Genomic DNA, 25,146 nt, shown 5'->3' on the forward strand with positions numbered 1-25,146 from the left:
AATGAAATCTTTCCAAGCTGTAAGCATCACAAACAACTCAGTGAATCTCAACCGGGATGTAGTTTGAATCCACTCTTTAAATGGCAGAACTTAAAAGTATTTGTGAACTGTACAGCTATTTTGGTGTGTATCACTAAGGTGACCAGAAAGCTTTAGTAATCTGCAGTGAAGTGCTGCGTATGGCTGGCTATTCAGTCTAATGAATAGCGATCCCTGCAGACAAGCAGTGTGAGTGCTGTACTTGACAGCAATGACTCCTCCACTCAGACCCTCAGCCTGAAAGACGAATGCAGGAGGCTGATTTCACTTCACCTCTCCACGCCGGCCGAGGGCCACCGCCACGTACATGAGGACCACAGAAGAGGGCTGTGAGTGCAACGGTTGGCACGGACTGTTGACCTCCTGACAACTGTAACAGTCCATGCAGACTCCTCCAATCGCTCCATTTGTGTTGGCAGGACATGATGACAGCGTGACCCCTGTTTGCCTGAGAGAGCCTATGAGGATGAGGAGGAATAACAAACAGCTACCTGCCTCGGCAACAGCACTGATAGATTCTAGTAACAGCCTACAGTTTGTGGTCTTTAAGGAGTGTGTTCACGTACTAATACGTGGGATTAAGACGTGACTTCACAGCGAAGCACAGACGTCATCAGACTGAGTTACATTATTAACACTTGTTTTTCTTTTCCCTTTAACCTGTCAGGAAAGCAATAAAACATGATCAAGCATCATATTTTGTGCCTCCTGTAGCTTCTTGAGCATCATAACGATCTACTGGTGAGTGGTGCAATGTGAAGATTGCAGTTAGGACGCTTTGGGAGAACACCTCTTCTCTCCCTACGGAGGTTTGTACAGTGGGTTGTACATGCATCTTATCCTTAAGATACTTTTGGAGAACAGACTTGGACTCCTGTTTGAACTTTTTTTTTCCCGAACAGTCAAACTTTCAAGAAATCAACTTCATGTTCTTGGGAGTCTCTGCAGCTTCAGAGAGCACAATACTTTTGTCTGATCTTTAAGTTACTTGGCTAAGACATGACATGCTACAGGGAGGGTGCTGTCTTTTATGCTCTGTATTGTGAAAAACAGAAAAAGAAAGATGAACAGTAAAAAATGATGGTGGAACTTTCTTTCACACAAAGATGACAGTATGGTCTGCCTGTCCTTTAGTCTGCCTTTCCCTCGCCACGCAAGCAAAATTTTTCTTTTTTTCAGTTTGGACAACTTATACATGCTGGAAGTTGTCAAAGGGTAGTAAGAGAAGGTAAAAAAAAAAAAAAGTCATACACTAGTTATTTTTTGCTGCAATGTCATGTATTAAAGATTTGGTCAACTGTGATACACTACATGAGAGAAAAAAAAATCAATCAATTACTGCGCTCATTCTCGGTCTGAAAGCTCTGCGTGTTACAGTTTTGTTATTGGCTCATCTATTATCAGGCTCATATCACGCAGTCTGAACTTGCCAATAAAAGTTGGACTGAACGTACACTTTACATCTTGATCACCTGAACTGCAGAATCAGGAACAAGACTGCTAGAATATGTGATGTACACTGCAGACAAGGCTGAGAGACTTTTACTGTCAGGAGAAGAGATAAAGCCTTGACAATCCTGACAGACAGATCTCATCTTTTATTCCCTCAGTCTGAGACGCTGACCTCTGGGAGGTACCATAAGGTGCCTTGGGCAACCAAGAATACAGCAGTGCTGTATTTCTCCAAGTTTAACTCCCAAGTGCAATCAGCAGTAAGTTATAAATCCTGCTCTCCAGTTTAGATTCCATGCTTTAATTGACTTTTGTAATACTTTAACTTTTCTATTGTGCTCATGATGTGTTACTAACATATTTGTTTGTGTAGTATTTTTAGAATACTGTTCTGGTAAGTCAATAACAATTACTGTATTCTACCAAAGTGGAAATTGAGATGTATCCAGACCTCTTTGGATCTGTTCTTAGGCAGAGTGTGCAACCTTCTAGAGAACCACTTTTCTTTGTCGTGTAATGAAATGCATGTAAGATAGATTTTGCTTTCATGACGCACACACAGCAGAGAGTTTACGAGAACAACAAGCAGTGTGGCAGCTGAGTACAACTGGCAGAAAATGTTGTGTGGTGGAGTGAGACTGTCTGGAAAGGCTGCACCTAATGCTAAGCAGACCTGGCTTATGATGGCTAATATAATGGGAATTTACTGCAGCTTCTTATTATGGAAGTGCACAGAGTGTGAGCAGATTTTCATTATAAACGCAAAATATGACTGAGACTCGTGCTCCTCCGACTGAATCTGAGCCTTTTATTTCGGGAAGCTCACCTGTGTTTGGCACCACCAGCCGCCCTCCAGGGTGGCCAAAAACGCCGGTGGTCCTCAGCTGCTCCTTGCAGGTGCTGAAGGGCCCATTAAGTGTGAGCAAGCCCTTCTTGCGTCTGTCCATGGTGCTGCAGTAGTCCCGGCTCAGGTCTCGTGGGAAGGTCTCGGCGGGGCCTTTGGCATGGAACTCCGCCCGCTCAGCCACGCCCAGCGACACCATAAATGAGCTCTGAACTTTGACCTTGATGTCAGGAAGGGGGTCAAAGAGCTCTTTGTCTGTGCTGTCCTGGAAGCAGAGGGGGGTGCTGTATGCCCGTCCCACTGTTAGGTCAGGCTGCATCGAGGAGTTGAGAAGCAGCGGGTTGCCTGCGGAGACGGAGAGAAAGCACAGCCACACAGTCACCTAAAAGCCCTGCTCACATGGGACTCGTATTATGCAGGGAACTTGTTTAATTAATGAATCAAAGCCCAACCTCCGTGTTTCCTGAACAGCACTCACATGCAATAATGAAATTCACTGGTGTCCCAGATACAGCTAAACAAGGTCAAGAGTGTACTATTTTTTTCTTATGTCTTGATTTAGCAAATCAAATTTCAAACTGTTTAAAAGCTGGAAAATGTGCCAAAAATTCTTTCATTTTACATGACAGGAGAAAGATAAAGGGAGAAAGAAAATGTGCCACTCAGTTTGCTTGCATTAAATATTATCAGGGGCTTTCTGTCTGCTGCACAGTACCGTAGATTATGTTCAACAGAGTCGTCATTTTTTCTAAAAGCAGATAGAGTAGATTTGAGATTAAAATCACCTTTAATCCCCAGACGTAATACCAATTTCTGGATGTCCCCTGGTGATATTATCCCCAGGTCAAATCAGGTTTAGGAGCCACATCTCTGGGCTCTTTCTCCTGAAATTTCTTGCAGCTGACCAGTGAAGCTCCAGCACCAATTATAACAACATGTCTGGGCAGGCGACCAGTGCATCAGAGGTAAGGGAGCACAACCTGGACAGAAGGTCCAGGGCTCGGAGCCATGGTCAGAGCGTTAGATTTAATTACCAAGCACACACACAGCTTGATCTCCATAATCCATCTGCTGGAGTCAGCTCCTCTGGACACCGAACCGTCCTCCTGAAGGACAGGAGGGAAGGCCAGGAGGGGTCTAGGTGACTGCTCTGTAAATGAGGGGAGTGCTTCAGCTCCCAGTGTGGACCCAACAGCCTGTGAAGGGAGGTGGGGGGGTGTCTTCATCTGTGGCCATTAGATGTGACGACGCTGCCAAGCAGAGCGAGGAGCGCGCCGCATCGATCTGGCAGACCAGCGTGCCCCTGGATGAGCCATGCCAAGATAACGGTGAAGTCACTGAGTCCTTGCTGCCCAGCTGTTGCCTGGCGAGGGGTGCAAAGCGGGAGGCTAATGTTGTTTTATTTTTAGGGAAATCATTAATTACCGGGGGTGTGCTTTGAGATGAGCATTTCATAGTGTGTTGGTTTTGACTTCAAAACACAACTTTCCCTCTTGTTTTTCTCAACAGAAATATTCTTATATTAAAATATATTAAAAAGAGTGCAAATATCAAATTATTCACATTTTTGTGACTATGCTGCTTTTCATACGCAGACTGAAGTGTCATTATTGATTACACTGTTGATTGTTTTTGACCAGTCAACAAAACCATTGGTTTATTACAGTTTGACAGCAGCTTCAAGGTGGAAACACCTTAAAGCGAAGCACCAAATAGACTTACTAAATTCAGACTTCTAAACAAAAAATGTCTCTTTGCTAAATTCAATATTCAGCACTTAAAATGCAGTCAGTTTGTTTTAACATGTTTTACTCATAGCACGCGTCACTTAAACCATCTACATGTTTGTAGCACTTTCCTTCAGATTTCAGTTAAACTGTTGCCACATATTTACATATTTTAAGACGGTCACAGTGTCAGACTATGGGATTTAGAATCGTCAATGTTCACCATGACTTGGCTGAGACATGACAGACGACACTCAGGGAGGAGTACCTAGGAGCTAACCGCCAGAAACAATACATGAACTAAGGAATAAAGATCCAGCTGTAGTCCAGCCTCCTGAGGCCTGTAGTTCTGCAGGCCAGTGGGGTTTGAGCAATGCCGAGGAAGAAGCAGCCGAGCTGCTGAGTCTTCACTCATGGTAGATCTGCAAGGTCTAAGTTAAAAGTTTGACTTTTGTACATCAAGGGTACGGCTGCACTTTTTATTTGCTGCTGTTTTCTTGGCTGTTCTTCAGGGTTGCTGCGGACGAGTAACAATTATCAAAGTAATGTAAGGAGTTTCAGAGCTCACACAGTTCCCCTGTAGTTAAATAAGCAATAATATATGAATATGAATACAAGCATATTTTTCCTTTTTTTTGTGCATATAGATAATTGTTTTGATACCTTGTGTTGATGTATTTTATTATTTTCTAATATATACTAAAGCATATGTTGTCTTCATGAATATATAATAAAAGCTCTAATGTGTAGTTTCATATAAATGTATTTTGTGAACGATGACCTGGAAATTGAGTTCTCAAAGGAAATACAGCACATCCTCTGACCAGCAGGCAGTGATAACACCTGCATGATAGGTGCTGGAGTTGAAAGATCTGACAGGCTGAGGAGAGAGGTCTGAGGAGGGAGGGAGCTCTGAGGTGTTGTGGTTGGACCATTTAAAAAAAGTTTCTAAGCATCCTCCATTGAGGACCCTCATGTTCTGGACTCCTCTGCATTTATGGACCTATAAAACATGCTTAGAAACAGCCTTTTTAATCAAGCCAGCAGACAGCGTGCATATAAATTCTGACAAAAGAAACTTGCCTCCAAAAATTACGTTCCTATCCAACTAATCTACATCCTCAGTTACGTTTGAAGGGAAATTTAGTTTCTCCTTGATTACATTTATTTGGGACACACTACAATTATGTTTTATATCGACATATATTCAATTCAATTTTATTTATACAGTGCAATTCACAACATATGTCATCTCATAGCACTTAACAGAGTAAGGTGAAGACCTTATGAATTTGAACAGAGAACTCAACAATCCAAAGTTGCCTTTGGACTCCATCTGAGCACGCAGAACTAACGGTGGGAAGGAACCAAAACACCTCTCCAATAGGGAGAGGGGAAAAAAAAACTCCAACAGAACCATTTATTTGGTGTTTATTTTATTGCTTTACTGTTGCTCCTTTTCTGCCAACCAAAAATATATTGACTGGATTCACAAAAACCTAACAAACACTAACTTCTCAAGTAATGTGTGTGATCCTTCCAGTCTTGCATTTAGAAAAATGTACCAAATGATTGTGGCTTCATCTGCGGGACGCACCATGAAGACAGTATGGACTGTCTGTCCTTTAGCCTGTCTCTCACTTCACTCTGTTGAATGTAAAAGAACGTTCTTGGCTCCTACTGGTCAACTGCATTGATGAAGTTAGGTGTCATACAGGGCGAGAGATGATAAACAGTTCTGACAGGCTCGTATTTTGGGTGAATGTCATGAGGCGTCTAAGTTGTGGCCACAATTGTGATCAACCGATACACTTCACCTCCAATTTTAAGTCCGACTATTATCATACTGGTAATAAGAGTCTGAATCCTGTATTAAAACAGTGTAAAATGTATCTTACAGTGGTGCAAATGTTGTGTTTGTTCTTCTGTAATCCTGCATTACTGTAGTAGCTGACAATACTGAAAATTAATCAATGAACTGTGTGTGAGGTGTAGATATCTAAGGTCGACTCAGAACAAAGCCGATTAAGTTCAGTCACAATCATCATTTTGTCTGCCATGACTGCATGATTTACTGTATCATTTTAAATAATGACTTCTGTACAACATGAACTCCAAAATCCTGAAAAACTGACCTCTGCAGACACTGTTCTGAGTAAATTAATTTCTGTTCATTACCATCATTTGACAATGACTATTTTATTTAAAAATAATTTGAAGGTGTAAACTTAGCTATGACTACAGCGTACATACACTACACTATACTGTGTGTACTCGCTTGGTCACCAGTGAACAGTGTCAACAAAAGAAATATGGTCACAAACCAAAAAAAAACTAAAAAAAACCCCACATATTCAAAGGGAAACTTTGTATTTTTCAAGAAGTAGCAAATACAATGATGGTAAATTTCAAGCCAAGAATGAGACTATATAATTTAGTGCTTTGCAAATGTCAGAAAACAGTAAAAATCCCAGTCTATGCTAAGACATCTTACTCTGGTCACCCTTAAACCTCATCTCTGTGTCTCACAGTCACATATTTAGAAGTTTTATCTCTTTGTTTCCGCTCACACAATGCAAAACTACCGTATTACTATACTATATATATATATATATATACATCATAAATCTATTTTAAACCTAACAGTGTGCATGCAGGCTTGAGTTCAGTATTGTGTGTTGTTGTGACAAGATGGATTCAATCTGTGACACGTGTTTTTGCAGATACACTCGGTGCACTGCTCCACCATGCACCATGTTTGCACCTGCATTATAGATGACGCAGTGTCGGCATATATGATATGGAATAACATCTCCTTTAATTGCTACTAAGACAACGTTCCATAAAAAATGGATGAAAAGATGCATTTTTCATTACTAAACAGTCCAACGATGACAACAAAGCTACAGGCGACTCTGCAGATACTCCAGTTCTTGGTCAGAGCTGCAGTGGACATTACCCCTTTGCAGCTGACATTCGATCAGCGCTAAATTTTCTCCCCTCCGGTCGAGTGGAGAATGATCTGATTATCGCCTGAGTGTGCATCTTTAAGAATGGCGCGGTGAAAATGGAATGGCAGTGGTGAGATGAGAGAAGTTAATGAAATGTACCTCAGGTTGAATACCTTGAGGGATAGGTTTGGAATTGGGCCTCTGATTAAAAATCACTCAGAAGGAGAAGTAATGCGGACAGACAGGGTCAGGTCCAAAGACTCATTCTGCTCTCTGCCTTACAGACGCTTCTGCAGCACAGAGTCATCCGAAACTATTTAAGATCTTCTTTAAAGTATTTAAGGTTTTTTTCTTCTTCTGGTGATTATTAGGCATGAAAGCTTCTGATATACAATTAAACCCATGCTTTGAGGGAACTTTTCCCCCTCGAGGAGGTGTTTCATTTTCTCCTATGTTTATGAAGAGCACTGTGGAACGGTAACAATGCAATCACGGCGCAAGTAGGCTAATATAAAATGCCTCAACCACTTCCTACAAAACAAACCGGGGCTGCTGCACCGCAAGAAGAGAGGAGGAAGCAAGTGTTCTACATTTTACAGGGAGCCTCGGCCCGGCTGATAGAGAGGAAAATGGAAAGGAGTGATTGTGGCCGGTGGAGGGCACAGCAGGCAGGCTGCGGGGAGAGCTGGCCTATTTAAATAGGATTGATGACCTGCTGAATGTAGACCTAGACCCCCTCCTCCAGAACCCCCTTTCCGCCGTTTTTCTCACATCTTTCCAATCACGTGACAAGAGGTGGGGGTTTGACCAACTCCCCAGGCCATAGAGGAGCCAGGGGGCACAGCGTGGGCTCCTGGCGGGGCGCTGTCACCACGGCGGCGACGATGGATCACCTGTCGCCAAGATAGCTATCACTTGCACTAACCCAGAAGTGTCAGTGACAGTAATATGAATGCCTGTAGCGAGGCTGGCCGGGACAGCCACAGTCACATGAGCAACAGAGGTTATTGCTGTGCACAACAAAAATGGAATTGATGTTCACTGTTCCATACCCCTCACATTTATCCATCAGTGGCTTAGGCCAGTGTAATCTGATGGAAGAGATTGGTTGCCTGATAGTCAAATGTGTGGTCCGCAGGGAGGGGGGATGGAGAAGCGCTGGTGTCTATTAGAGATTGATTATCTCCTGGTTCACAATAACAGAGGAGCAGGTCTGTCAAAATAGAAGGACGGGTCCTTTCACTTATTATGGAGGTATAAATCCCAAGCAGACCGGGAGCCTGCATGCCATTTTGCCCGATGCAAACAAACGCCATCAATCACAGAGGCAGCCCTGTTGGAGAGGTGTTTGGTGACGCTGCCTGGCACGCACGTGACATCAGCCTCTCACTTACCTTGTCTGGTGGTCTTGAAGTTGAAAGACTGGAAACCCCCAGTAAGGGCCGAGGAGTCGATGACGTCCACGCCGTACTCGCTATGGTTCTTCCTGTACAGCATGACGGCCACGACGAGGATTGCCACGGCAATGATGCCGGCTCCAAGACCCGAGTACAGAGCCACGTCATTAGAGCCGTCCATACCTAAAACACAGAAAAACAGGAGCCACCATTACTTCTCATGTAAAATTCAAATACTAACCAGAGCCAGCACAAAGGAGAAAAGTAGATGAAGCCTTAAAACAGCTGATAAGATATGATAAAACTTTATTAATCCTGAAGGAGATGCTTGTGCTGCATATTGCTCGGAAAATACAAAGTGACATAAGAAACGCGGTGCCTAAAAAGTAGAAAAGCAATAAGATGAGGTAAAATTGAGCGAATGTCCATTTCTACAGCACAAATTCAACAATGTTCATACTTTAAATCTTCCTTCAAATACTCTTGATCAGTGTTAGAGGAGAAAGGCATCTATTGTATTTTCAGGTGCACTGCTGCATTTGTGAAGAAAATCTATAAATTTTACTGAGGCTCCAGAGGAAGCTGTGATGTCAGAAAACTACAAGTTAAAAACTAAAAAAAAAAAAATCAGGATGTGTGGACTTGACATGAGCATCGTAGACCTCTGTAGGCCACCTCTTGTCTCTGCCTGAGGCTAATAGTTCAAGGCTACATTAGCTAACTATAACACACCTGAATCTATGACTTATATGTGGGCGGTTGAATTGTGGGGGGATGCAGGCACCAGGAGGAAGACACAGACAAGAAACTAAATGTATCTGTGGTTCTGCTGCATTGATTTGGATAATTTCATTCCCCCCTAACTAGGTGGAGCATTGATTTAGGTTACCATCATCAAAAGTCACATTTTTTTCACATAAAGAGTACATTTATAAAGAAAAGGCAGAAATACTTGTTCATCCTTAAACTCATTCAATGAAACAAAGTGCAATGCCTCTTGCTTTTACAAATGAATAAAAGCTGCAGAGATGTATATTGTGCTGACTTTATCAAAAGAACAGGTACAAATGGAGAAGCATATCTCTAAATAAAGTCTTGACACTCAGCCACTGAGGCAAATAAAGCTCCCATTTTCTATTTAACAATACAGAGCATGTAAATGTATTCTTCTGATATTTCTCAAGTAACAGAATCTATTCTTTTTTTTCTGACGAAGGCGGCTTTGAGAAAAAAGTGAAAAAGACTTTTTAAGTATTGCACATAAAAGAGCATTGTCTTTGTTGTATTAATAAAGACCCACAGACAGTGAAGAGGAGATGAAGAAAAGCAGTGGAGACAATACTGTTATTATGTAGATGTTCAAGGGCAACCACAGGCAAGAGTTACAGTGTGTTACACTGGTTCCAGCATGAAAATGAAACAAGAAGGATGGAAAGTAGTAAGATGGAGCAGTCCATCTGTCTTATCTCTCTATGCTACATTGTGCACCACAGATAGGAATAAATGAACATGTCCAGCCGTTACTCTAAACTGTTACACATCACACTCAAGCTGCTAACATGGAGGGTGATTAGCCTAACTGCCTTTAGACCCACTGGTCTATATCCAATAGCTATGATGGATCCCTCACAGTGAAGGCAATCACAGCCCATGCGGTGAGGGCCATGGTCACTAGTCGTCGCAAGAACCAATCATAGGCAAATTAATTTAGAGTATTCCTACCAGGGTGATCGCTTGCCACATACCAGCTTAATGCACTCTCCATTCAATCATTCATGCTTTCCTTAAAGCCTGCAAAAGATGGCAGTAGACACGACTTTTACTCTAAAGTGGCAAGCTAAATGAAAGCACTCAAGCTACAGTAGCACCTGACAATCACTTAGCCGGGCCAATTCCAGCGAGTGATTGAAAGCCGCCACAGGAATGCGAGGACAGCGCCGTAAATTGGTCAAATTAGCTCGTTTGCAATGATTACAGCCCATTAATCTTCCACAACATAGCACATGTTCACTTGTCACAACCAATATATCTCTTGGCTCAAAGTGGAAACACAGCTGTGATGTCACGGTTGTCATAAAAGTCGGCCGCTGAATAATGACATGGATGTGTAATGAGCATTTGCTGGGTTAATTCAGGAGTTTCTGAGATCAAGGTGAACTAAATGGTTGTAATTCATGATGTTTCTATTTTCAAAGTGTGTACTGACTCAATGTGAAGGACTCTCACTCTTCTCTTTTTCTGCTAACTTCCAACCTATATCGTCTCTTGCCCCCAGAATTCAGGGCATATTACATATTAGTGGCAGGTGGGGGGGTGGGCTGGGGAGTAGAAGATGAAAGAAATCCACAGAGGAAGACTCACTTTGAGGTTTAACGTCATGTAGCAGCTTTCGATCTGCAAAGACAGAGAGATAGAATGAGACAAAGAGGAGAGAAAGTGGTGATTAAAGTCCGAGCCTCTGTGAAGTGACTAACAAGTGTGGTCTCAAATCCAACACCCTGAGTGGAGGGAAGCTCTTCTGCTGACTGCGCTCACAGGCGATATACAGTATCTGATAATGGCCAGGCATCATTACTGTCCTCATTCCAGCAAAGATAAAGGTGGTGAGGTGCAGGCTGCTTAAAGGCATCTTTGATTGGGCTAATGATCTCCTAGCACAAGCTGAGAAAACACCTTTGATTTATTTAGAAGGGATGAAGACATTTTTTTTTTATTTCCATGGGACTGTCTTCAAATGTGGTAAGGAAAGGCACATTATAGTACGGCTGCACGAATTTAGAAAAGAATTGTGATATATTCCTTACTGACAAATGCTGCAACGATAAAGTTAAATTCTACACAGCAATAAACATTAAACTGAAAACTCCTATATTCTCATCCTATAAGTGAAAATTCCTACATTCAAGTCAGTCAGTTTTAAGAAACTGCAGTCTTTATCCACGGCTCTGTCAAAAATTACTTTGTTGTTTACTGGATATCAATATTTTAAAAGTAATTTTATGCTCTTGAAGCTTGATTATAAACTATTGTCAAAAAGTCGACAACAGAGCTGTTCCATACAGCATTTATGTCTTGACAATCTTAACACCAGAGGAAAAAAAAAAAAAAAGTACAATAACTACAACCAAAACATGTTCTTCTTGCAGCACCTTTCCTTATTGTACTTATCACTTACAATTAAATACATTAAATAATTTAACCTTAAACACACGTTTTTATGTCAGATTCAGATGCTGTTTACTAGAAGTTACTATTAGTCTGTTTTTGAACTTCATATTTAACTAATTAATTAATTTACTGTTAGAAAAGGAGCACATTTCTATGGTATGATATTGTTTCTGATTATTTTTGATACAGGAATCAGGTAGCTATTGGTCTCAGCTCAGTGTCTGACTTATGGTGATAATTCTTGACAGCAATAATGCCATTTTTCCACCACAGGAACTTTCTGGTTGTTTTACGGTGGCACAAACCTTTATGTGTGTTCTGACTGCAATAACCCACCCCGGAGAACCTCTTTCGGCGCGTTTGAAGAATAAGAAAGTACCTACTCCAGGGCGGGTGCTTCTGAGAGGCCCTGAAAAACTGCTGTGCAGGTCTTTATGCTGATTGGTTAAACTCAGAGAGGACAAACGCTGAGAGGGCAACGAGTGCTGTTTATTCTGCCCTCTAGATGTCCCACTGAATAGCAGTCTATTCTCGAACATCTTCAACATAAAGTTCACCATATAGGCTAACATAATAAACTTCAGAATAGTTACTGGAGGTTGGTCCACTAACTAGTATTTGACGCCATTTTGGTACACTCCTCGTTACTCTGCAGTCAGAGCTGTTGGATCCTACATTGTAATGGAAACTATGAGACTGAAAGGGTTGTTCTCACCATTGCACACCCGCCTTAAGTTCCTGCAGTGGAACACGGCCTATTGTTAGCAGCCTAAAATTATCATACACTTAAATATTTCAATCTAACTATGAAAACTATTCTCTCATGTACCAGCTGTCCATGATGCTCGACAACAACTGAGCTAGACACAATGCTATTATCCAGACGCTGATGAAGAATCATCACTCACTTTTCAAACATCAAACCTGATACAGAATGGTATTTCTTTTACTCAATCTATAGCCGAGAATGAATAAAATGGACAAAGCATGCAGAGAGCAGATAACAGTTCCACACTCAAGTGTTGGCTAACACTGACTTAACTTGCTGCAGCTGTGCACATTTGCCAGGGATGGCTGCCTCTGTATGAGGCAAAGCTGATGTTCGCTGACTACCTTTCACTGAACCTTCCAGCTCATTTGGACAGTCGTGTAAACTGCAAATAAATCATGCCACTTGTGATTTGAAAATTGCCCTCTTTCAAATCACAATTTAAATATTTGATTCAGTAGTTCAACTCTGTGCAGTCCTCATGTTTGTGCTCACACCAGCGAGTCAAACATTCCATTTAAAGTCATTGCATGTGCATGACTCAAACAGTGCAATGACATTTCATTCCAAGCAGCAAGCATCATTCAAGAGTTAATGTCTGCACTTCTTACCCAGTGAGAGACTCAGCATGACATACAATATGTCAAGTGAGCAGTACACAGGAGAAAGAGCACTGACATTATCATGCACTGCGAATCTGTGTCAATCCACAGTGGGTTTTTTTTTTTTCTTCTTTCTTTTCAACACATACCTCCTGTTCAAACATGCTTGTGATGATTCTGCCATGTTAGAGTGAGTGTATATATGAGAATGATAATGACGGGAAAACGATGAGAAGGATGATGGTGATATCCAGCATGGAGAAAGGCCTTACTCTGGGTACACAGTCCATCTGTGCAGTTCTCAGTGGCCTCGCTGTTCCCTTCACACATCTTGCCTCGGTGTCTGGGTGCTGGGGAGTTACATTCCCGACTCCGCTGCCTCTCGCACTGGCTGCTGCACACCGTCCATTCACTCCACTCGTCCCAGCCTCCATCGACTGAGAATATATACAGCACAAAGAGATTAACATGCTGCATGTGTCTGCATGTGCACACAGAGGGTACACAGAAATTTGATTGGCAGTGATACACATGAGGCAGCCAAGTTCAAAAGCAAGACAAAGAAACAAAAAATGACATTGTAGCTTGATTAAAAACTCAGATTATATATCTCAAGAGACTTAAAGAAGTTTTGAAAAGTATGCAATTTACTCTTAATGTAATGCAAAGATTGATATTAACCTCATGTTTGTATGCTATCAGATAAGATTAGCCTAGCTTGGCAGGCTAGGCTGACCAGGAGGCTTGTTTGTTTAACAGAACTACACAAGGGCAATTAGTGCTTCTGGGCTGTTGGAGGTATTTAGAGCACAAAAAAATGTAGGAAGTAGGCCTCCATTGGAAAAGTTTGGCCTGCCAGACCAAGTTAATCAGCACATTAGCAAATTAGCGATGAAAGCATGGTTGGAGCCATGGTGACGCTAACCACAATCAACCACTGCCATTTTCAAGCCTCGACTTTTGCATTTGGTCATTTTTTTGTGGTCAGAAGTGACCCTGTTTGAAAGAGAGAGGGTGGATCTGACTGACAACTTGGGGACCATATAGACACCATCGTATACCAACCTGACTCCTGGCTATGTCTCGCCATATCACTGCTAACAAAATTAGCTTCCATAATTTGAGGTGAACTTTATCATGAAAGTAATCTTGGTAGCACACATGTCCAGATTTGGCAAATATTACACACAAAGACAAAAACCTTGTGGTATCATAGCTGAAGTTACATTAAACTGTGTATAACCACTTATGGTAAAACATATACATTTGCGCTGTACATGTAAGGTTATATTACCTAACTTAGTGAGTGGTACCTGTGATGATGGGGATTACTGATTACTGAATTAGCTATAATTGTAGTAGGTTACAGTAATTAATCTTAATGGAATGATAATAAATATTCCTACAGTGGATTATTCCAGTTAAATTGATGAAGCACAGTTTACTGCTATGTGACTGTGTATCCATCATACTGCTGTTTAGTTATTAGTTGCATAGACTGTACGCCAATCCAGGTGATTTCATTGCTGATTATGGGATTAAAAAAGGAAAAGAAAAAAGAAAAAAAAACATCTGTTAGAGTGACTTTTTCTCTTTTTCAGAAAATGCAGCACTACCAAGGCCTGAAGCCATCACGGTTCCAGACTACACACAGTACACCACTAAAGTGAACAATAGGTACTCTTGTACTTCTATCGAATGTAAAACAGTTCAGCAGACATTTTTTTTTTCTACAGCTAAGCAGAGGGAAGAATGTATTGTCAGATAACTATGCGAATCTCATCTAGTAAGCTGTTTCTTTGGCTTTTTTCTCTATAGCTTCCCGTATGATACAGTAGAATGGAGCAGAATAACACAGTCGGTGCATTCATACCTATTGTGTGTGCAGTCTCCACTCTCATGCTTAAATAGACTTTGATACACAGTCAGTGGACTAGATTTCAAACCATATGAGGAAACTGTAGTTCGATAAAGAAAATTATTATATGGACACCCTCATGGGTCATAGTTGTGCTTCAATTAGGTATTTTTTTTAATGCTGTCAAATTATTTTTTAGGTTTTTCAGTATAAAATTGCACCCAAAAAAAAAATAAAAAAAACCAAGTCACCCAAATACTATCAGTAATAAAAAAATGAATTCACAAACAACTACAACAGTATTACAGTCCATCACAATCTTTAACTACAGGAAGCAAATTGGAAAATAGATAGAATTATGAAGTATTATCTAACTCGGTACAATGAAATGAACCTTGACAGCATGCCAAGTTAAAGTGTGCCACGCATGAAGAGGGAGAAAGCAAGAGAGAGATAAGGAGAAAGAGAGAAAAGTAGGCTGAAGTTGTTGTGTTGGAAGCACAGGGGTTCTGTTACGATGAAAATCCAGATTTGTGAAAACTCTCCAGCTTGTGTGTGTTCACAGGGTAAGCTGTGGGTGGGAGGTAATGATGGCAATTCACATCTCTTCTCAGTGCAATGAATAAAATATCATGTCAAAGTTGTGCTAAGAGACTAGATGTGTTTGTAAAAGTATTTTAAAGGTACTATACGTAAGAATGCCAGTAATTAAACTGGATTTTTTTGTCCAGCATGCATCGTTGACTCGAGGTGATATGGACACAGATATGGTTTGGACATGAACTGTTGAAGCTTTTTCAGTGAGAATCCAGAATCTCATCACACCTCACAGACATATAGTTACTATGCATGAAAATGGGGAAACTGAAGTACATGGAGTGGATTTCCATTGTAAGAAGTTTACAAAATATTGCTGTTTTGGGGCAGCCCAAATGCTGCGTGTATTTTAACAACCCTTATGGAACCTCTTGGAACAGTGCTTTTTCCAGGGTACTTTAAGTGGCAGTCTTGATGCTGAGTGGTTAAACGCTAAGACGAGAAATGCTGAAAGGTTAAATCACCATATAGGCAAAGTTAGCTACCACACCTCTATTGTTCTATTTCCACATGGAACTGGAAAAATAAGAAGTACTGGATGCTGGATTGTTTTTCGTGTTCAGAGTTAATGTTGCAGTTAAAGCTGTTGGATCTTGGACACAGAAAGGCAGAGAGGGCCAATCACAGTGCCATTATTAAAAAAAAAAAAACAAAAAAAAAAACGCATGCTATGGCCACCATGTTGGTATACATCACCAGACAGTATGACCACCAGTTAAACTGAAACACCACTGATTTACCTGTAGTCTCATGTATGTTGCGGTACTGTTTTGGCCGAAGCCCAGGATGCTCTTTCGCCCCTGTCTACAGAATATGAGCAGGCATTCAAGCAGCGGGACGCTGACTAAAGTTCACTTAACATGCAGTGATGTCATTAAGGGTTTTTAAGAATGTCATACAGAGAACCTTTTCAGTTTACATGTATTTAAAAATCTGCCCAACTCATGAAAAAGCAGCCCAAAACCTGTCCACCTGCCTAAGCTCTATTAACATTGCACAATGCAATCCAAAACTGCCACGTAAACTGTCTAATCTGACTGCACTAACTTTAATAATAGGATTTTAAACAGCACTGTGGTGAAAAAAATGGCATCTTAAAGAGTGCTGGAAAAAAATGCATATTATTATTATACATTCATGAGTCAACTTTAGAAATGTTGGTCGCCACATGTTTTTAATAGTGTTCGGTTAACTGTGTCTCCTTTTGATGTCGTTTCCCACTTTAAGCTTAGTCTACATAAACCAATTCCAGGTCAGCCTCATCGCATCTTGGCTGTGTCCAAAATCACAACTGCCGACACAACGGACTCTCAGTAGTTCATTCAGTAATGAGAAGTCAAGTCATTTTTTGAAGTAATTTTGTATATCCATTTATTCTACAAAAAAAAAAAAAAATACAAAAGAAAAAGAAAATTCCTATTACCTCCCACACTGCCTGTAGGCACCAAGGTAGTATCACACTTGAACTTGTTTTATGGCACTTCTCCAAGTTGTTTTCTCCTGATTAGATCCTTGCTTGTGTTGTACATACTCTCAGATGTACATAGATTGGATAAAAACATCTGCTAAATGAAACTGTAGAATTGTAAAATATCCATGTATAAATGTTATCAGAAAGCAGTGTACATGTCATAAACACTGCTTTTTTTATATTGTGGAATTTTGAAGAGAGCTACATGGAGGGTAGATTCATACTCAAGAGTTCTGAAAATAAAGTTAAACAGCAATAGGCAAACATGTCAGTCCTCTAAATAGTAAATAACGAGTGATATCTGACACGACCCTTGACTAACTTTTATTTTGATGCAACACTGACACACTTTCTGCCTTCAAATGTTTCCGTAGCAGGCAAACGCACACACATTTTCAGGCACACAATAAACAGGGTGGTGTGGCGGTACAGCTTGAGACACATTTTCTCCCCATTAACCCCCCGGCCTGTTTATATAATGGGATTTGATGCAAGGCTATGAAACTAAGACAGCCGGGTGCATGCTAATAGCTGGGAATCTTCCACCATGCTCTGTCATCTGATCAAGGAAGAGCTCATCATGCTTAGCTTAACAAATATTGGGAGACCATATGGTGCCTGAAGATTTTCTGGCAGCAGTTACGATGCCCATAATACAGTCTTGTGGGTGGTGGAGAAGGTAATTTTCCTTTGTGATGTTCCATGGGCCCTACCTACACTCCGCATTTGTTTGTGGTTTCTTCTCAGCTACTTGAAATGCAAACGAGGTGTTTGTGTGTTGTGGAGAGAATGCTGAGTGCTTGCGAGTTTGACCGCAGTCACTGGTGAGTGTATGCATATTGTTTCTCCTGACAGTTCTCCTCTGACATGTTGCTCTGATTCTGTGGAATGAGCTCATCTGCCTACTGGTAAACAATGGATACAGTGTGACAAACTGTAATGACTGCAAAACCCTGCATCTGTTTGGCTTAATAATCTAAGATTTATTTTTTGCTGCACTCTGCGTTGTCTAGTTTTTTAAATTAGCTACTCACCAGATTCTCATTAATTTGTTTTGGTGACATTTTTGCAGCTAAGCAGACACTACTTTATGATTTTGTGCCCTTTTCTTTCTCACTTCTGCCAATTTTTTCTGGTTGAACTTAATTCCCAAGACAAGAGAGACCTTCTGTGTTAAAAAAAAAAAAAAGAGGAAGCAAATTGCAAAGTTTCATGAAGTGACTGCAGATTTAACCCCCATCGAGTTACATAAACTGGCAATACATGGTAAATCAGTACATTTCTAAAAGGACATAATTGTCCTGGATATCTCTACTGTATATATTGGCTTCAAGCCTCTGCATTGGGAGCCTGATCTTACTCGACGTTACTACATGCCATGTCTGCAAAGTTTATTGAAGAGGCATCATTGATTATTTTTCCTCTTTTAGTTGCAACACCTGTACATGTGAAATTTTACCATGATGCCAGAGGTCAATGCCATTTTGTGATCCAAATATTATTAATAAAACAAATTAAAAATTGGACTACTGCACTGCAAGTGTTATTCTATCTTTTGATTCCATGTATTTAATGGAAAAAGCAAAAATAATTTAAAACAGGTAACAAATCTTCAGTATTAAGAAGGATGAGTAAGACTGCTTAAACTTGATTAAACTCCCTTGCAGACACGGACAGCTGTAGACACACCATCATTGTTTTTACGCTACTTTGTGGTTCGTACACTACTTATTCTGCACCACTGCCCTTGTTGCACAGTTAATGTGGGGACTGTCAATGTGGACACAAATGTTGTCCACGCAGACTCTTGTAGACTTAGGGAGATGAAGACATTGGCATCACATGTTGTCGTGGAGCAGCCATGTCTCAGCTAGTAGAGCACATTTGCTCCTGATGACAGGCGAGGACCTTGTGTGAGAAAAGGAGTATGAGAAAGGAACTATAAAGCACTTTGCAGAACCTTGCTATGGTTAAAAAGTGCAATGTAAGTGTGGATCATTAACCATATAGTGCTACAATATCTGCATCTGCAGGTTTGCAACTCTGCAGGTTTGCAACTCTGCTGGAGTCTGCGTCGACCATCCATGCTCAGCAGTCGTGTCAATGTGTTAAATTTGTGCAGATGCAGGTTTGCAACTCTGCTGGAGTCTGCGTCGACCATCCATGCTCAGCAGTCGTGTCAATGTGTTAAATTTGTGCAGATGCTGACTCCTGAGCTTGTATGGAACCGAGTCCTCCAAGTGCATTAGAACGTAGTATAAGAACAACGCTTGTGGCTCCGTGGTGTTCCAGCTGCTTGTGCGTATCCACAAGGGAGTGTAAATAAGACTTAATAATGGCTTTAATGGCCTCTGACAGATGTGAAATTATGCAGCACTACAGTTGTCAGAGCCAACAGGTGAAAATTCATTTATGTCAGGCCTCTATTTACTGGTAAAATACTGTAGTGAGACTTTATACAAGGAGCATAAAATAATAATACTAGCTAATGTTAGCCAAAAAAAAAAAAAAAGCTACTATACTGTACATACTGTACTATACTATACTATACTACACTACACTATAAATTTAGTTAAGGCCTCACTCTGATGTGTGATGTTTGAACTTTATGTTTTTCTATGTTTTACTATGATGCCACAGAAATAAGCAGCGTTTGTGTGGGGAAAAAGGTGACAGCGTTTTTAGCTAGTTAGAGCTAGCAGCTGCAATAGCATTAGTTAAAGTAAATTCACCCATTATTTGCTTTTTCTTGTGTTTGAAAAACTACTTTTGATGTAATTTAGTTTGTTATATCCCACAAATAATGCAGCAGTTTAAATTATAATGGAGAAAAAAAAAAAAAAGCTAGAACCTAGTGCTGCTAAAAGCTAACGAGTTGAGCGCAACAGATAAGCTACAACTATCACATCGACAGTCTCTGATTTTATAGTGAAATAAATGTGAGTTTCTTTTAGGATTAAGCCAAATGTAATCCATACTTTTACATGTATTTAATTAAAGATAATTTTATTAAACTTGCTCATGAGTTTGAATAAGCATAAAGCTACAACAAGAGCTCTTTAGGTTGCTTCATCTAAACAATAGTTTAGATTAGTGAAAAGTCAATAAGAGGGATTCAGAATCAGTCTCAAAGAGCATAAAATTAGGGTTTTACATTTAAATATCTATTACACTTTTTCACTTAAAGCTTTTAAACTTAAATGGCTTCATTCAACATTTCTGCCTGCATCTCTTCCTTTGAAAACCATTGTAGTACACAATCAGTATTGACTTTGTCTTAATCACTTGTTCTCTCTACAAGACGAGCTTCATTTCTATCGGTATCCTTTTCTCTCCTTGCTTTCTGCTAAGCGGCCATCAGTCTCGTCCTGCTGCAGCCCCTGACCTCGTCCGTCCTCCGTGCTCCACCTGCATTCAGACCATCATTAAGGCAATGCTCTGGGCTGCCTTGTCAGAACTGGACGGACTTGTCAGTCAGCAGGTTCATTGCAGCCTACGCCTCTCCTGTCTGCATCTCCTTCCTCCCACAAAGACACGGATCAGCCCTGATAACAGGACACCGCCTGCTTCTCCCCCCTGCTGCATATGACTTCAGTCATGTTTGTGACGCCTCCAGGCCACAGTGGCACAGGTCTGCTTATCTCTGCTGAAGTAGGAGATTTTTTTTTATTCCTCTTTTTTCTCTCCATTTATTTTCATGTGAACTCTGCAAAAACAAGCCACCTCCTGCCCAGCTTTTATAAGGGCGCCATTTAAGGCTGGCAGCTTTAATTGGCGCTGAGAGGCAGTTGGTTGAAAACTTACACACACATCAGTGTTCAGAGATTCCAATTTTTGTTTCACACTCGAAACCAGAAAGTGACTTCTGAAAGTCAGACCTTGAAAAACAAAAGCTCTCACAGCTATTGATCACCCTGTTTTGTTTTTTTTTTCCCTGCACTGAAATCTACAGTGGCTGCAGCGTCACTTTCTGTGGCACCTTCAGAAAAAGATGCATGTCTTTGGCAGTTTTGACTAGATACTGTATATGTCCGTTAATACAGAGTTTGTGTTTAAAAGCTTGATATCAATAGAGAAGAAAACAACAACCACTCACTGCTATTGATTCAATGAAATAACAGTTCAGTAGTGAAGGTAAGAGCTAGATTAAAACACGTGCTTTTAAAACACTGAATTATTTAAGTGGCATTTTGTGGCTTGTACAAATATTAAGAGTATTTATTTAAAAAAAAGAAACTAAAATCACACAATACATTAACTTAGCAATATTTCATGAAATCCTTAATAATTTAATGGGCTTTCACTGTGGCTTAGCACTTAATTTCTGCCGTTAATGACTGTTAATTATTTATATTTGCATTTAGCAGTTCATTTAGAATAAAAAAAATAATATAACACTTTCCATACAACCTTCTACAGAAATAACATGACCAGAAGTCCTTTATGGTTTCTCGTGTGCAGTTTTTTGTGACCGACCAAAGTTTTGTTGACACTGAAGGCTTCCTTCCTCATAAAACACTTGCAGCAATAGTTTGAAGTGTTTTGCGTCGCTTCCATGCATGTTTCAGACAGGAGTGACTCTTGTGTTAATGTTATGCCAAGACTATACTGAAAAGAGCCAAAGTAAACATGTGAAACCCAACACACAAGACTATCATCTTGTGGTTGGTTCAGTTTCTAGCCGTTACTGCTGAACAGTTTAACTGTGTTATATCCAAAATATCCAAAGCATTTCCTCAAACCTGGCACTTCCGAGTAACATCTGGGAGTAGGTTGGAGGTTTTTAGGAATCGCTTCCTCCACTGTCGGGATCTGTTGGCATGTTCTACGTGGTATATTTTCTCTAACGTATCAGCCCATGAAAATACATAAATAAAATATGTGAACTTGTTTGTGTTTTTATGTGTTTAGTTGGTAGTGTGGGTTTAATTGGTGGAGACACGCTTAAACACACATACTGTCAGATTTGTGACAGATGCCTCCTGTCATATGTTCAATACTGAAGCTGGATAGTGTGTCAGTCTGGAAATGGACAACCTAAACGGAGACAATTCACAGCTTTAGTTGACTATTTCCCTTCCTGCCAATGACTCAGATATAACTCTACACCCATGTTTATTCTATGATGTGCAGATCTACTCGGTCCCTGTCTCCCCACTCACAGCACCTCAAGCACACCGGCTCACCTGCAACTCTTAAACACTGTATAACGGCTATAATATATATATTATTGAATTTCCCTTCTGGGATAAATAAAGTATTTTTCATTTCATTTCATTTCATTTCATAAGCTAAACAGTGGCAAGTTGCAATATTGGAGTAGTTCAGTCATACATGTTCAAAATGCTTCTGGTGAAGAGTAATGGCACAAAAGTTTCCATCCTGCAAGCTGACAGGATTGGTTCCTTGGGTTTAGTATGTATGAAACTGCTTGTTTTTCATCATTATTAGTGTTGGAGCATACTAAAAATACCATTGGACATGTTGAAAAGGTCGAAATTAGATTTTCAGTGAAGGGGGTCTTTAAAAGACCACACTACACTACAGCTATTTTTTTCAAAAAGCAATCTAAATTTACCACCACATATGATCCTTATAAATTCATTTCCAAACTTTTGTCTGTAGTCTTTCTTATCGATTCCTCCTGTCTGACTCCTGCTCCTCCCTACCAGTTCCACATCTCTCGCTCATCCTGCTCTGGCATTCTCTGTTGCCATTAAACCAGACCTGACTGTCTGTCCCCATCTGTGTCTTGGCAGTCTGAAGCTTTCCAAACTGAACAAATTGGCACCAGACTGTCTCGTTGGATGACCTCACCAACGACTGAACCTCAGCTTCCAAGCTTTGAGCTCTTTGGGAAAACAAGACAATATGTGGAAAATTACAGCGTGTATACAGGATGTGCACCAGTGTGTTGGGACTGACGGGTCCACAGGGGCCCAACATCTGCACAGGGGTGACAAGGCATATACGTGTAGCTGAGTTACAGGCCTTCAACATATGTTCGCTTCACATGTGTCGCTAATGCGCATCGACATGCAAACTTGAGCTCCAATAGACTGCTAACTCAATGTGGTGAAGTGCAAGAGAGCTGCTAAATATAGATTTTTATCGCTTTAGAGCTCAGCATTTTCCTGAAGTCAGTTTTCCTCTGTCTCTGACTTTTGCAAACATTTTCACTCCCCTCATTCTACCTAAGTTTTGTCACCCACTAGTCTGGCACCTTCCACGCCAGCTCTGTATTTATATTCTCACACTATGGGCTGACCAGCTTGGGGAAAATTCCACAACAAATCATTTTCTTTAAAAATTATATTGCTGTCAACACATTAGAGTGGATTTCACAGTAAGAAAACATGCTCTCACCAGTTGATTAGCCAAGTAAGCGAAAACACACGTTTAATTTTGTAAGTGAGACATAGAATATATATAAATATTAAATACATGTGACAAAATTGCACATCACCGCTAAGGTACGTATCTCAGCTCCGTTACTTCTCAGCAATGGTGCGACATCTGAACAATGTAACAAGGGGTTTTGACATCCTGCTTCTTATTTACAGCCCTTCCTTCACTAACCTGAGAAGAGTTGCAGCAAGACTCCAGACTTCCTTGTGTTTCTTATCTATTTATTCTTGCTTAATTTTACAACTTCCACAGTCATAAGCAACGATTAGAAAACTGTTCTGCAGAGATTGTTTAAGTTTTGCTCATTCTGAAAACAAACAAAAATAATCATCCTATTGTGTCACTCTGCCACTGGTGCACTGCATTTAACCTATCAGGAAAGCAACGTCAAGTTTTGAAATATTCACAAGCTCCTTCACAAATCTTTTATGTGTTTATTTGTTCTTTTTCCTCTTAGGACTGAAGTGCTGACACAGCAGAAATAATGTCTGTATTTCTGCACAGATGAGTTTCATTTTATTGAATCTGTCATGTTGTAGATACCCAACATCTGATTTTTTTCATGCCGGTTTTGAAAGAAAAATATTGAGAATTAGATCAACATGAATATTGCACATACATGCATATTTTAGGCAGAAATAATCTCGTCAGCCGAGTCAATCAGTGATGTACAGAGCAAAGAGCAACTGGTTTCTAGAGCTAACAAGTCTCCTAAATATGACTGTCTTACATCTCATGCATAACTAATTTGCATTAGCAAATTAGTAAGTAAGACTCATAATGTTGGTGAGGTTACATTTATTAATCACCATATTAAGGAAACACTTATACCAGATCAATACATGATGTTCAGTGGAAATGCAAAATGTTGTTGCTCATTAGCAAAACAGGTTCATGTAAAAGTTGTATTTCAGCATAATCATAGCAGTATAGAAATTAAGCATTTAAATGTATCTCTTAGGCAATATAATGTCTTGAGTTATCTCACAGCTAAGTAATGCAAGGTCAGGGTATCTGCACAAAAATTTAATGTAATGTATTTTTATTAATTCTCAGCAAACTAAACTTAATTCCCTTTCCTCATTATAATGAATGTATTTTAGGGATAAGCAAGATGTTTTTTTGTTTTTTGATTTTACTACTGACATAAATCAAATTATAATTGGTCAATATATGATGATTTAAATGTTTAATTCATTGCATAAGACAAGAGTTTAACAATTCTCACAATCAAAACCCACAACGTATACTAATTTGGGTCGTCTAGTCTGCTTGAAATCCTTAATGAGGACCATAGAAATGTCTACAACAATGAAAAGATGGCATCCATATGGGATGATATGAATTCTTCTAGGTTTAGGTGTGGAGGTGATCAAACTGTGTGCTGCCAAAAAAAAAAACCAAAACACCTGACAAAGTCGGTGACACCAGTGTTAACAGCGGAAAAGTTAGTGACTAGGTGATAATTAAGTGTTTAGTGGATGATGATCACTTTTAAGTGTCTGCACTGGTGGACTCCACTGACTTAGTAAAATTGTTTCTGGAACCTGATGTGTCCTGTCCTCAGCAATCATTGTCTTTGTATGATCAATAATCCCTACACCTAACTTTGACAAGTCATAGATTTTCCATAAGAATAAAATGCTATAGAGCTGGTTGGGAATATATATGTCAGTATTGTGTGATGCAAAACTGACCTTGGAACTGTCATTAATGACCCAGTCACACATCATGTACCCATCTTTTGAGAGAAATACTCTACTGGTTCCCACAACCTTCAGTGTTTGGACCCAGTTGTAGTCAGCTTGATAACTTACACTCACCGGCCACTTTATTAGGTACACCTGTCCAACTGCTCATTCA

General features: G+C 40.2%; 1 protein-coding gene across 1 annotated transcript in view; it reads right to left on the reverse strand.

Moving 5' to 3' along the window:
- unc5db (unc-5 netrin receptor Db) overlaps nucleotides 1–25,146 on the reverse strand; it is a 246,866-nt gene that overhangs the window by 59,701 nt on the left and 162,019 nt on the right. Inside the window, exons 7-10 of the mRNA XM_008276956.1 lie at nucleotides 13,222–13,386; nucleotides 10,772–10,804; nucleotides 8,408–8,593; nucleotides 2,318–2,680 (exon numbers count right to left, since the gene is read on the reverse strand). Coding sequence (XP_008275178.1) covers nucleotides 2,318–2,680; nucleotides 8,408–8,593; nucleotides 10,772–10,804; nucleotides 13,222–13,386 — 747 coding nt within the window. The remainder of the gene's footprint in view (nucleotides 1–2,317; nucleotides 2,681–8,407; nucleotides 8,594–10,771; nucleotides 10,805–13,221; nucleotides 13,387–25,146) is intronic.

Source organism: Stegastes partitus, unplaced genomic scaffold, assembly GCF_000690725.1.
Source record: "Stegastes partitus isolate 25-593 unplaced genomic scaffold, Stegastes_partitus-1.0.2 Scaffold84, whole genome shotgun sequence".
In the NCBI taxonomy this organism is placed as follows: domain Eukaryota; kingdom Metazoa; phylum Chordata; class Actinopteri; family Pomacentridae; genus Stegastes; species Stegastes partitus.